We start from the raw sequence: 13,531 nt of genomic DNA, 5'->3' as shown, positions 1-13,531 counted from the left end.
GGGGAGCTAGGTCTCACAAACGCACACCTCGGTGTTTTTCGATGATCTTCTGCTCGACCGTTTTTCTTTTGTGTCTTCAGCTTAACACTAGCCTGTGGTGGGGTCTTTTTCGGTCCCATAATAGCAAAAGTACTCCACTCGATAACAAACCACATCTGCACTTAAATAAAGGGGTTGTGGAAAAGTAGTCCGCCAGCCACTGTGGCGCCGTGTGGCTTGGTTCGTCCGCAAATACTGCTTGTGAATTTAACGTTTGTGAGGCGAAAAGTTCATGAGCTAAAGCGTTCGTAAGCTGAGGTATCACTGTTCTTCAATCGGCCAAATGTAATAATACATTTCATTTATAAGCGCCTTTCAAAATTCTCTAGGACACTTTACAGTCACAGGATATTTTTTCTGCAGGTGAGCAGCGGCAGCCACACGCACGTTAAATATGATTGTGGTGCAATCTTTTTCCCCTTATGACTGTTTAAAAAAAAAGGCAAATTGCAACAATTCACATTCTATCTTTTGCCTTATTTCTTGTGGTATCCCTTTGTCTTTGTGTAATACTCCTTTAAAGGCCTCACTATTGACATCTTGTGCGTTTTAGTCTGAGAAGCTCGGGCAAACCGTCCCGAAAAAAAAAGGTGCTCAACTCTTGCACAAATTGAAAGCAAAGCATTTCTTTTCCAAACTTGAACGTCTTAGCGAGAAGCAACAAATATCCAGCGTGACTGCAACAAGGGCATCCACGCTTGTTTTTGTTTGAGTGCGGGGTGGGGAGAAGGGGGGAGGACGCATGGCAAATGGAAAGTAGCATTGTCACATGGAGCGCTGCATCCAAAACTGTATTGGAGGCAAACCGGAACTGCTCCCAGTCAGATTTGCTCAAGTTCCGTCCGCAAAGGCACAGGCAAATCGATGCCTCGGATGCATCTATTTAGCCGCTATGAAAATGGCAGGTGACATCAAGTAATTTTAAATTTATTGTATCCGGCAAGCGGGAGATGATTTAGAGTGTCAATCAGGGTCAAACGGCCGCCCGGATTTTGACCTTGGCACAGTTGTCGCCGCAGATGCCGGGTCAGGCACTTGGGAGGCTTTTCCTATTTGCGGGGGCATCGGGAGAAGGAAACGAGAATCGTTTCTGCTCTGGCAACAGCTTCCAGGATGGCGCCTCGGCATCGTTTGTGTACATTGCGAGCCAACGAGCGTCCTAGCAAGCGAGTGGCATTACCCCGCTTGCCCTGATAAGCTCGAGTTGAAAACCCATTGGGGCCTCATTTCAAAACATTTTCCCAAATGGAAACAAGAGTTTATATTGCATACATACAGCCGAGAAAGAGTTGATGAGCCAGGTTGGAACAAGAAGGTATTTCTGTGCAAAAACTACAAGATCGCTGAAAAGAGAAAAGAACAAAAGAAAAAAGGAGCACGGCATTTATCTGTCCTTGGTGGTTAGCTTCTCGATCAGCTCCTGAAGCGGCGCCAACTCTTTCCTGTCGATCAAGTTGAACTCCTGACGAGACAAAGCGTGACAACGTTTGACAAAGGGGGACGAAAAAGAGACTGGACGGAGGGACGCCTTTGTCCACCTGCACAAAGAAGATAAAGTGCTTGAAGGACGTGTTCAGGTGGGCCTCCTCCTGCAGCTGCATGACCGAGTCAAAGTGCTGGTGGTAGATGTGCGCATAGACGCGGAAAAGACGCTTCAGGATGGTCTTGGCCACTGACATGAAGTTGCGCTTGAACGGGACGCCTGCAAGGGGGGGGGGGGCAGCGCCGTTACGTAACGCGCTCGCCCGGCAATCGCGAGGCTCAAGCCGCCCGTAGCCGTACCGATCTTGGAGGGGAAAAGCGTCTCGTCATCCAGCTGGTCTTGCACCCACGTCATCAAGTAATCGATGTACTTGGGGGCCGAGCACTTGATGGGCTTCTTGATGTTGGTGCCGTCCGCCCAGTGATACTCGTACCTGAAAAAGAGCCGCAAAGCTACGTCAGCTATTTCCAGCCCGAGGCGGTCGATCGACCAAAGCCTCTGCGTTTCGGGACATGTCAGAGCGCATCTAAAAGAAAAACCCAAGGCGCCAGCGTTTTTTTGGGTGCTGACTCACTTGGGACCGGCAGACATGACGGGACAACTCTCCTCCGTGCAAAAGTCCGTGATGGTCCCGTACAGCATGTTGATCTGGTTGAAGAAGTCCACCGCTGTGACGCCATCCACCCAAAAGGAAAAAGGAGCATTGAACGGGAGTTGCAAGCGGCGGCGCGGCTCCGTTGCAAAGTGTGCTTTGGCGCTTGCTTACTGTTGACCGCAACCCACTCGTTGAGGTCCTCGCCCTCAGGCAACATGACGGCCATGCGCAGGTTGCCGCTCCCCAGCGTGGCCTCCGCATGTTTCAACAGCTCGTACTGGTGTGAGCCCTCCGGGATGTTCTTCTTAGGCTTGAACGTCTTGGACGAGCGACTTCCACTGTGTGTGTTGTAGCCGAAGCAACAAATTGATTCAATCGTTGATATTTAAAAAAAAAAAAAAAAAAAAAACTGGACACTTGTACTGTAAATATGGGTTGATGCAATACAGCTACATATATCAATATGCCTTTCTTGATACTTGCACTATGTACAGCTTTTTTATGAAACGTTTTTCCACATTTACAGTATACAGCTGACATTTTTATTTAACTATGCTTAGAATGTCGTGTTTTTCACCCCCCTCACCCACTCCATCCCCTTTCAAATTGCTGCTGTGGACTGCGAATTTCCCAATTTTGGGACGAATAAAGGTTATCTGATTCTGATTTACCAGTGCCTTTTGTTCTCATCCATTGGCTGAAAGTACAGTTTTATCAAGTGGCAAGTGAAATGTGGAGTTTTCTTTTAATCGTAGTCCTACAGCATCTCAGTCGGGATCATTTGACATTCAGGCCACTGCCATAAATTGGCTGATGCCAAAACAGGCCTTCATGTTGGAGCCTGCAAGCCTTAGCTGGAAATTGAGCATTTTTTTGCACTGTCAGACGGATTTTCGACTTCAAGATGGCACCGTGAGAGTGGCTGCCTTTCTAGCAGCTCCTGTATTTTTTTCCACTTCTTTCTTTCCTTTCCTCTTCCAGTCATCACTTTGCTATAAAGGTACATTGGATTGGATTGGATGTACCTTTATTTGTCTCGCAGTAGAGAAATTAACATTTCACAGCAGCAAAGTGGTGAAAGGAAGAGGAAAAGAAAGAAGTAAGAAAACAAAACACAGGAGCTGCTGGAAAGGCAGCCACTCTCACGGCGCCATCTTGAAGTAAAAAAAACATCCAATCCAGGTTTTCTTCTACGTGTTCTTATGTGACGTTAATGTTTCGAGAGAAAGAAAGAATGAAAGAAAGACACCATCCGTGGAATCCTATCAACGCCTTTGAGTTCGCACGGAAACTTCATGAAAGCAAAGTGACGCGACTTTCTGTAGGTGACAACACAGACGGCAAATATTAGGACGTGATTGACGATCACTCGACACTGATTGCCGATGACACTTCCAAGAAGACAACGTCTACAAGTCGCTTGTTAGCTTTTGGCCCACGATATGTTACAACTAGCATGGCGCTTCTTCCAAGTGCGCCAACTTAAACTAATACAAATCCCCGTAGCTTTGACAATACGCACAAAGTGACATAAAACAACTTACAACAGAAAGCTCATGTTTGCTCGGGCGGTGTTTCCTTGTCGCTTTCTCGCAGCAAATAACGAACGAAGTGTTTGCGCAAGTCTCTCAAGTCCTCGTCGTGACTTCTCGGCTTTTCTCGCGGTCCTCTCTCTCGCTATGTTTCGGACAAAATTACAATCAGGGTGGTGGCGGCTGTTACGGTCGTCCAAACATAAAAAGCTTCAATTAAACGTGGAGGCTTCTTAAAGACAAAAAGGGCAGCCGGTCAAGTGAAACATGGTCTGTTCCCCGCTAATGATTTGATTGCACTGAAGGGGTTGACAGACTAAACGTACACCGACGAGACTCAAAACGTCTCGACTTCTTCTCGGGACGGCACAAAGGCTGACTTGGGCAAAGTTCTGTACTGTGCTGACACCTGCTGGGCAACGCTGTTTTGCACCGAGGAAGGAATACAACTCAAAACTGGATCATATCATCCATTTTCCAATCGGCTTTATCTGCACAATCATAATAACAATCGTTTATTTCATTTATAAGCGCCATCAAAACTCTGAACGACACTTTACAGTCACACAGTCAGTTTTTCTGCGGGTGAGCAACGACAGGCAGATGCGCCGGCGTTCACTCAACCCGGAAGTAAGGGTCGAGGTGGAATCAAATGCTGTAAAAAAACAATTAAAACGCCTTACTACACATGGTCGATTTTTTACGGATTAAAAACATCTTAATAATAATAAAGACAAGTGTAGTCTTGCGTCCACTTTTTAGCGCTTTTATTAACAATCAGTCTGACAAATATTACAAAAATTGATCCAGATCAGAGAGTCTGTGTGTTTCGGCGTGCATTCCAAAAAATAATGATTGATGCCTTGATGACACGCAGCCACGCTGGATTTTCCTGGCCTTCCTCAGATTCCGTCAAACTCGCGGGGGCAGTAGCTGGAGAAGAGCGGCTCGGCGGGAATCCCGCGCCTGTCGCACAAAATCTTTCCGTTCTTTTGCGGGCCAAAGTTGGAAAAGGGGGGCGGGTACTCACTGGAGCATGCGACAGCGATGCGAGGACAGCCTGTCGTACGCATCGTCCACGTCCGTCACGTTTTTGGCGCTCCACAGACGCTCAGCCACAGCGCTGGCGCGAGGCCTGTTGCGGCAACGTCACAATCGTCAAACTGGCTCCGGTGAGTTGAGGAGCTTCACTGAGAAGCGTCCTACCAGAGTCGCGGCGTGAGGTTGGTGGCATCCACGTACTCCCCCCACAAGCAGGCTTCGCCGCCCATCACCAGCTTCTTCTGCGCCGCCGTTCCTGATTTGGGGAAAAGGAGGTCACGATTGGCGACGCTCAAGTTCCATTCTTGGTTTGGCTTGGCTCAACAGGCTTACACTTCCTGGCGCGCCACATTTTGCTTTTGACAATCCAAATTTTTTTGCGCCATGTTCGGGTCTGAGGGTATCGCGTGCAACGACACGTAGCAGGTTGCATGGCGAGGGACTTTGGAATTTGGGTCCATTTTGATGACCCGTCTCCACTCCAAACAACCAGAAGGCGATTGCGCTTTTGTTTTTTTTTGTGGGTGCTGCGAGGAGGATTTTGAGGAGACCAACCCTGAAAGTCGTGCGGGTCCACCTTGTAATGGCCTCGCCAGTCCTGTCCGTAGGCGATACGGTTGAGGTACCAGGGGCTGGACAGCAGGGCCCGGTGACCCGCCGCCGTGACGGCGGCCATCTCCTTCCGGTATGGCCGCCCGCCGTCTTTCCACACGTGGATCAGTGCGTCCGCTTTTAGCTACATAACACAAATAAGACAAGTGACCGTGTCAAATGGGTGTGTGGGGTGTGGTATTGGCGGCCCGCTGGACTTTGAACCCGCCAAAGATTTGCTTCCTACGCATTTGGAAGTGTAAGCCTTTTGAGATGCAGCCAGAGCCGAAAGTTCCGGACTGACCGTTGAAGCCGAGCGGTTCCACCTTGTAGTACTTGAGCCAGTCTTGGGTGTAGCTAATGTAATCCAGGTACCAGGGCGCCGACAAAATGGCGGCAAATCCGGCCGCCGTCACCTTGTGCATTTCCGGGCCTGAGTCGGCGCCGCCCATCCAAACGTGCACCACAGTGTCCGGTTTGAGCTGCAACGTGCCCGGTTTAAGCGGCGCCGCTCAGACCCCCACAGCCGCTTCGCTGATTGACAAGCAACACTGGAAAACTTGCAAGGCCGCGCACACGTTTGGGCTTTCGAAGGCCCGATGACGTGGCGGGGGATGCCCCCCCACCTTCTAAGCCAGCCTTTGGTCGTTCTCTTGACATGGCGCCTTTTGGCTCATGGTGTCAATGGCAGCTTTGTTTACCTTGACGCCGTTGTCGAAGACCTCCTGCCAGATGATGGAGCCCTTCTTGGTGGCGCTCACAATGTCCAAAAGCCTACGCGGGGGAGCAAAGGCGTTTGGGAGGGGGTGGGTTAGGCTCAGGGTTGGGTTCACTGACAGAATCTAGGTGGATTTCCTCAACAAATACAGTGATACTTCGGTTTACGAACCCCTTGGCTTACGAACTTTTTGATTTACGAACGTTAAAATTATGAAAATTTTACGTTGGCATACGAACTTTACCTTGGCATACGAACTTTTTTCGTACACAGAGCTGCCTCAATGAGTGATGTGTCTTTCGCAAACAAGCCCGTTTTTCTCACAACAAAATGGCAGCCGACTCTTTTTGTCCTTTATTCCCCGCCCCCAGTCTTTGGTTAAAGCCACATGATTGGTCAAGAGCGAAGCAGTGAGGGGAGGTGGTTTAAACATTAGGGCAGATGACAGTGAGAGTGTTTCAACGTTGATAGTTCAAAGGCAGAGTGTAGACTGCAAGGTTAAAATATACCATCAATCAGGCTCCACAAACAACCCGCACAAGCCATCTGTACACCTGGTGCAAAAAGCTATCAACCCAGCTAAACGGAACATAATTGATGAGGAACTAGATAAAATTATCGCAGAGAAAGCACCTACAAGGGATCATTCCTCAAGATGGTGAAAGAAGGTTAGGTTCCTCATCAAGTGTTTAATGCTGAGGAACCCGGCCACTCCATTGCATCAAGCCATCAACGACCATCACAAAGGTAAATAAAACGACTTTATTATATTGTACAGTTTATTTCTTTAATTATAACACCATAGCACATTTATTATACATAAAATAAGTTATATTTTGTGTAATTTTAAGGCTTAGAAAATTAGAAAGTAGAAAATTATGTTTTATGGGCACCTGGGAACGGATTATTTTCATTTTAATGGTTTCCTATGGGAAATTATTTTTTGGGATACACACTGTTCGCCTTGCACACTCTGCCTGGGAACCAATTAAGTTTGTAAGCCAAGGTAAAGGTCTGGCGGGAAACGCCAGACCTTTTCCGTCACCGTAGCCATCTTGCAGGCTCACCTTTGGATATAAAGTGACTCCAGCTTGCTGTAGTTTTTGCCAAAGCCTTGCTGCTCCATGAACGTCTGGATGTCAGGGTTGGATTTCCTGCAAGGTGGGGGGGGGGGGGGGGTCAACTTTGAAAACAAAAAAACTCGCCGGCCGGGCAGTCACACCAACCAGCAGGTGAAGTCCACCTCGTCCCCGCCGATGTGAAGGTAGTCGTCCGGGAAGACGGCGGCCACCTCCCCGAAGAGGCGGCGCATAAACTCGTAGGTGGCGTCCACAATGGGGTTGATGGGGCCCGAGCTCCCCGACGGTTGGGAGCCGGCGAAGCACGGCGTCAGAAGGCCCGCCTGTCCTGGAGGGGCGTGGGGAGTTTTGGAGACGCTTGCGTCAACAACACGGCGCCGAGTCGGCTGCTCGGCGAGCGACAGCGACCTTTGCCCCAAGACTGCGTGTGGCCCGGCGTGTCGAATTCAGGGATGACGCGGATGCCTCGCCGGCGAGCGAATTCGATGATAGTCTTCACGTCGGAGGGGGTGTAGACGTGGGTGAGCGGGTGGTATGCCCCCTGGAGGAGAAAGAGGCAAAGACACCTTGGACTGGCCAATCGCAGCACGGCAAAAATGGAGGCGGAGCTTTGCTGACCTTGCGGCTGAGGTCCGGGAACGTTCTGCTCATGTACGGGAAGGATTGGTCGTCCACCAGGTGCCAATGGAAGACGTTCAACTTGTTCATGGCCATCGTTTCCTGAAGTTGGGCCAGTGAAAGAGGGACAGGTCATTTTTGTGTTGTTCTCATTCGCTAGCTTGAAAATGTTTGTTTGTTTCCGGCGTACCAAATTGGCAAGAATGACTTTGACCGGTAGGAAGTGTCGCGAGGTGTCCAGCAAAACGCCGCGGTGTGGAAATCGGGGGAAGTCGTCAATTTCCGTCCAGTTGACACGTTTCTGGAAAGACAAACGGCACAAACGAAACTTGTTTAAATCAGCTATTTTGTTATTTTGCGTTTATTTATGGTTTTATTGTTCTTTGTATTGTTCTTTTAATTGTAAAGTGTCCATGGGAGTTCTGAAAGGCGCTTGGAAATTAAAGGACAACCGACGTCTCCGGTCAAGTTGTGTCCATAATTTGTAAAATGGCTTCACTTGACTTCTACTGGGCGTATTTTAATAAGATTCCACCGCATATAGCTATATTTTACATTTTAAGACTCGCGCTGAACATTCAGGAAGTCTTGTTTTTGAGTTGGTGACGAGTCCGTACGTGATGTCAGAAAAGGACCGCCTCCTCACCGTAAAAAAGACACATTGTAGCGTCTTTCCATCACGTCAATGTATTTTGCTGTACTGTTTTTTTTAAACCATGTCATGTAGCCACAAGGGGGCACAAGCCAGTGTCTTATTGTGCCGGTCCCAAGCCCGGATAAATACAGAGGGTTGTGTCAGGAAGGGCATCCGACGTAAAAAAAATTGCCAAAACAAATATGCGAATCAAACCTATGAATCCCATACCGGATCGGTCGAGGCCCGGGTTAACAACGGCCGCCATTCGTACTGTTGACCTTCAGGGTGTGTCAGCGATATGACAGACAGACACCGTGGACAGAGACTCAGAACCAGAAAGATTGTCCCCACTGCCGGCAGGAGACGCAGTCATCAGATGACATACGTCTGAATTCTGCACCCCTCTGCGAAGCTATTTATTGAGAGTATATGTAAATTAAAGTGATATATTAGTAAAACATAGTTTTCTTGATTTGCATACCACGCCTCTGGGCGTTCTGAGCAACAACAGATGTAAGTAATAAAACATAGACACTCTAATTGGTTGTCCCCTCCATCAACCGATAAGTCTGTAACCTGGCGCCTGTGCAGGATGTTCAAGCCGTAAATAACTTTGGTGATAAAGGAGTATCCCAAGCCCCAAATTGTGTTCAAGGCCAGACCTCCTAGATGTAGCCGACAGTTCACCCTGCCGTGTCTGTTTCAGAATCAGAATCAGAATCATCTTTATTGCCAAGTATGTAGAACACACAAGGAATTTGTTTCCAGTAGAACACGCTGCACTAGTATCGTTGTCCAAAAAAAAAAAAAAAAAAAAAACTGCTAAGTGGCACTATACAGTTCCATTTTGGCTCAGATTTACTGTGGCCATCTGCGCTTTGACTGTGGGCCCATTGTTTAGTTGGTCAGCAAAGCACGGCACTTTTAAACATGATAAATTATTATTCTCCATCAGGGTGCCAGTGGAAAATGGACTACTGTTGGTCGAAGAAGGAGAGGAGGGAGGTGTGCCCGGAGGAAAAGAGAGAAATGGAACGCCAAGAGTATAGAACTAAGAGTAGGAACTTTGAATGTAGGAACAATGACAGGTAAAGGTCGAGAGCTGGTTGACATGATGCAGAGAAGGAAGGTAGACATACTGTGTGTCCAGGAGACCAGGTGGAAAGGGAGCAAGGCTAGAAGCTTAGGGTCAGGGTTAAAGTTGTTCTATCATGGTGAAGACACAAAGAGAAATGGAGTTGGGGTTATCTTAAAAGAGGAGTTTGTTAGGAATGTCTTAGAAGTAAAAAGAGTATCAGAATGATGAGTTCCTTCCAGATGACTGGCAAACTACAGCAAACATAATCAGAGACACAGGTCGGAAAGTACTTGGTGCATCGAGTGGAAGAAAGGTAGATAAAGACACTTGGTGGTGGGATGGGGAGGTGCAGGAGTGTATACAGAGAAAGAGGTTAGCAAAGAAGACGTGGGACACAGATGACAGACGAGAGTAGACAGCAGTACAAGGAGATGCAGCGCACGGTTAAAGTAAAGGTGGCAAAGGCCAAACAAGAGGCCGATGATGACTTGTATGCCCGGCTTGACAGCAAGGAAGGTGAGACTGATCTTTACAGGCAGGCGAGACAGAGGGACAAATACGGTAAGGACCTGCAGCAGGTTCGGGTGATTAAGGATAGAGATGGCAATGTATTAACAGGTGCCAGTAGTGTGATGGCAAGATGGAAAGAGTACTTTGAAGAATTGATGAATGAGGAAAATGAGAAGGAACAAAGAGTAGAAGACGTGACTGTTGTGGACCAAGACGTAGTAAGCATTAGCAAGGATGAAGTGAGGAGGGCACTGAAGAGGATGAAGGGGGGAAAGGCACTTGGGCCTGATGATTTACCAATCGAGGTATGGAAGTGTCTTGGAGAGGTAGCGGTGGTGTTCCTGACTGGGTTATTCAACAAGATCTTAGATGGTAAACAGATGCCTGAAGAATGGAGACAAAGTGTACTGCCCATTTTTAAGAACAAAGGAGATTTGCAGAGTTGTACTAACTACAGAGGAATAAAGTTGATGAGCCATACAATGAAACTCTGGGAAAGAGTAGTTGAAGCAAGACTTAGAGCAGAAGTCAACATTTGTGAGCAGCAGTATGGCTTCATGCCAAAAAAAAAAAAAAAAAGAGTACGACAGATGCAGTGTTTGCTTTAAGAATGCTGATAGAGAAGTACAGAGAAGGTCAGAAGGAGTTGCATTGTGTCTTTGTAGATCTGGAGAAAGCGTATGACAGGGTGCCCAGAGAAGAGCTGTGGCATTGCATGAGGAAGTCTGGAGTGACTGAAAAGTATGTCAGAGCGGTGCAAGACATGTATCATGACTGTCAGACAGTTGTGAGGTGCGCTGTCGGTATGACTGAGGAATTCAAGGTGGCGGTGGGACTCCACCAGGGGTCAGCTCTGAGCCCCTTCTTGTTTGCTATGGTGATGGACAGGCTGACAGACGATGTTAGACAAGAATCTCCTTGGACCATGATGTTTGCAGATGACATTGTGATCTGTAGCGAGAACAGGGAACAGGTGGTGGAGAAACTAGAGATGTGGAGATATGCCCTGGAAAGGAGAGTAATGAAGATCAGTCGCAGCAAGACAGAATATATGTGTGTGAATGAGAGGGATCCAAGTGCAAGAGTGATGCTACAGGGGGAAGAGATAAAGAAGGTGGAGGATTTTAAGTACTTGGGGTCAACTGTCCAGAGCAATGGAGAGTGTGGAAAAGAGTTGAAGAAGCGTGTCCAGGCAGGCTGGAGCGGCTGGAGAAAAATGTCAGGTATGATGTGCGATAGAAGGGTTTCAGCGAGGATGAAAGGAAAAGTGTATAAAACAGTGGTCAGACCAGCCATGATGTTTGGACTGGAGACAGTGCCACTGAAGAAAAGACAAGAAGCAGAGCTGGAGGTAGCAGAGCTGAAGATGTTGAGGTTTTCTTTGGGAGTGACCAGGTTGGACAGGATCAGGAATGAGTACATTAGAGGGACAACTCATATTAGAGGCGTTGGAGAGAAAATCAGAGAGGCCAGACTAAGATGGTTTGGACATGTCCTGAGGAGAGAGAGCGACTATATCGGGAAAAGGATGCTGAGCCTTGAACTGCCAGGCATGAGACCGAGAGGAAGACCGAAGAGGAGGTTTATGGATGTGGTCAAAGAGGACATGAAGGTAGCTGGTGTGAGGGAAGAGGATGCACAAAACCGGGATAGATGGAGGACATTGATTCGCTGTGGCGACCCCTGAGGGGAAAAGTCGAAAGGAAAAGAAGTTTTTTTTAAAACCATGTCTTACACCCAAAAGCCGCCAGCAGAGGGAGGCAAACTCCATGGAAAGAATGCATCAGAGCTGTGGAAACGAGCTGATCCATTCCTCACTGGAGCTGGTCGCCATTTTTCTGCCTCTTTTTGAGACACTCCCCCCCCCACCCGTTTGCCTCAAAATGGCCCAAATAAATGTGAAATGTAAATTTCTCCACTGTGAGACTAATAAAGGCATATCCAATCCAATGCTTTGCTCATCAGGACTATTTGAATCATATTCATTACTGGATGTGTAACAAGAAAGCATATTCTCCGAATCTGAAGCCATTGTTTTGATTCTCCAGCAATGCAAGACGTCTTGACGTGACGTCAAGAAAGGGGGCGGGACTTTCTGAAAATTCTCAGCCCCTTTTTTTGCAGATTTTGGACTTTAAGTCATTTTTATTGGTGTTTTGCATTTGACTAAAAATATCATACTGCGTGTTTTGGGTATTTTAGATGCTATAAAATGTTTTTCTGGTGTCAGTTAAAAAACAAAAAAGTGACGTCGGTTGTCCTTTAAATGTACACTGTAGCTCACGAACATTAAATTACACACACTTTCTGGGAACCAATTAAGTTCATAAGCCAACGTATCACTGTATTATTATTATTATTATTATTATTATTATTATTAATAATAATAGAGCGGCAACGGTAGTGTCGTCATTTGACTTACAGCCCCAAATTCATCCTCGTACACCAACTGACTGAATGTTTCCAGGCCTAAAAATGGATACAAAAATATTGCAGCGTTAATTGTCCACATTGAACCTGTTGACGCAACGGTGACATTGCTGTTAATTGAGAGATTCAACAAGAGAAGATTAAAAAATGACATACCGTGCAAAGCGCCCCAGACTTTGGGCGCCTTGAGGATGGCAAAGGCGCCGTCCACCAACAGTTCATCTGAAGACACAACCAGGTTGCGTTAAATTCACCACTGCGTCACGAAGTTGAAGTGGTCCGAGTCACTTTATAGGACACTCATGGGCTCCAAGACCCCAAGTGGTTCCATCTCGGCTCCATCCAAAGTCGAAACGCGGATACGTTAGCAAGAATTGGGTGTCACGCAATGGCGAGTCAATCATTAATGACCTTACATGACTCGTCGGATGTCACGCTGGGGTAGTGGTCACACTCGGGCTCCGGGTCCGTAATCAAAACCCGCAGTCCCATCAATGCGGGGAAGTCAGTCCTCTTGTGTGGCCGTTTGGGTTCCGCCAGGCCAAAAATGTACTTGTAGTACCTGGAAAGGAACACGTTGAAAAAAACAAAAACACAAGTGACACACAGGACGACGGCGCTGTGGCAACATTTGGGCTTTTTTCTTGTTGTTTGAACACATCACACGAATGGACGAATTGGACAAATCGACAACAAAATTGCAATCCGTGATTTCTCAGCCACCGAAATGAACTTTTCGTCCTCAAGTCGCTGCAGCTTGGCGCGTGCTTTCCATACACAATATACACACATACATTGAAGAATCACCTCCTGTACGCGTCGCGCAGGAGGCCACAGGCCGGCCCCGCCGACGACCCTTCGCCATCCAAGATTTCAAAGCCGGCGGCGGCCAACTGGAAAGACACGTCGAAGGTGTCCACTCTCTGTGGCAGCGGCCACAACGAGCCCCATTTAGAGGGCTGCCGGAGGCGTGCGAGCTCCTCGTCGACCCCGCCGTCGTGCCGAAAACCCCGACAGCAGCACAAGACCCCCCACAGGACCAAAACCTTGGAGGAGAACGACATGACGTGCCGACCGGGGGAACCGTAAAATGTCACGAGACGCCGACCGCAGTCAGCAGCGGGCTAACATCTCGTGGGCGGGGCCAAGTACACGCGGAAGTAACTTTGCGGAACTGGAA

General features: G+C 47.9%; 2 protein-coding genes across 4 annotated transcripts; both read right to left on the bottom strand.

Moving 5' to 3' along the window:
- Positions 1 to 638: 638 nt before the first annotated feature.
- On the bottom strand, positions 639 to 3,992 carry LOC148884232 (MOB kinase activator 1B). Its single transcript, XM_089019829.1, has 6 exons — positions 3,662 to 3,992; positions 2,289 to 2,455; positions 2,097 to 2,190; positions 1,822 to 1,955; positions 1,578 to 1,741; positions 639 to 1,501 (listed from the first exon to the last, which is right to left on the bottom strand). The coding sequence occupies exons 1-6, from the start codon at positions 3,673 to 3,675 to the stop codon at positions 1,424 to 1,426; spliced, it is 651 nt and encodes a 216-aa protein (XP_088875955.1). The 5' UTR covers positions 3,676 to 3,992; the 3' UTR covers positions 639 to 1,423.
- A 407-nt stretch (positions 3,993 to 4,399) lies between these two features.
- On the bottom strand, positions 4,400 to 13,510 carry hexb (hexosaminidase B (beta polypeptide)). Of its 3 annotated transcripts, XR_016118201.1 has the most exons (15): positions 13,159 to 13,510; positions 12,768 to 12,913; positions 12,508 to 12,573; positions 12,344 to 12,390; positions 7,887 to 7,997; positions 7,697 to 7,798; positions 7,487 to 7,619; positions 7,226 to 7,406; positions 7,067 to 7,153; positions 5,983 to 6,055; positions 5,529 to 5,763; positions 5,246 to 5,426; positions 4,856 to 4,946; positions 4,680 to 4,784; positions 4,400 to 4,615 (listed from the first exon to the last, which is right to left on the bottom strand). XR_016118201.1 is itself a non-coding variant. In XM_089019824.1 (14 exons), the coding sequence occupies exons 1-14, from the start codon at positions 13,413 to 13,415 to the stop codon at positions 4,552 to 4,554; spliced, it is 1,644 nt and encodes a 547-aa protein (XP_088875950.1). In that variant the 5' UTR covers positions 13,416 to 13,508; the 3' UTR covers positions 4,400 to 4,551. The 3 variants fall into 3 exon arrangements, 2 of the variants coding, with proteins under 2 accessions (XP_088875950.1, XP_088875951.1); XM_089019824.1 differs by lacking the exon at positions 5,529 to 5,763 and having other exon boundaries at positions 13,159 to 13,508; XM_089019825.1 differs by lacking the exon at positions 5,246 to 5,426 and having other exon boundaries at positions 5,586 to 5,763; positions 13,159 to 13,507.
- Between the last annotated feature and the right edge of the window lie 21 nt (positions 13,511 to 13,531).

Source organism: Hippocampus bargibanti, linkage group LG18 (genome assembly GCF_051943395.1).
Source record: "Hippocampus bargibanti isolate YZ-2025 linkage group LG18, ASM5194339v1, whole genome shotgun sequence".
NCBI lineage: Eukaryota > Metazoa > Chordata > Actinopteri > Syngnathiformes > Syngnathidae > Hippocampus > Hippocampus bargibanti.
Note: the sequence above shows the minus strand (reverse complement) of the source record. Positions and strands in the feature narration are given on the sequence as shown.

What these genes read in the sequence shown, in the direction of transcription:
- LOC148884232 (XM_089019829.1), bottom strand. An exon ending in GCTTTTCCCCTCCAAGATCG is followed by an intron (nt 1,742 to 1,821) that starts GTACGGCTACGG and finishes CCCCCCTTGCAG; the next exon opens with GCGTCCCGTTCAAGCGCAAC. An exon ending in ACTTTATCTTCTTTGTGCAG is followed by an intron (nt 1,502 to 1,577) that starts GTGGACAAAGGC and finishes TTGTCTCGTCAG; the next exon opens with GAGTTCAACTTGATCGACAG.
- hexb (XM_089019824.1), bottom strand. Translation starts at nt 13,415, where the DNA reads ATGTCGTTCTCCTCCAAGGTTTTGGTCCTGTGGGGGGTCTTGTGCTGC. An exon ending in TCCCGGACCTCAGCCGCAAG is followed by an intron (nt 7,620 to 7,696) that starts GTCAGCAAAGCT and finishes TTTCTCCTCCAG; the next exon opens with GGGGCATACCACCCGCTCAC. An exon ending in CACGCAGTCTTGGGGCAAAG is followed by an intron (nt 7,407 to 7,486) that starts GTCGCTGTCGCT and finishes ACGCCCCTCCAG; the next exon opens with GACAGGCGGGCCTTCTGACG.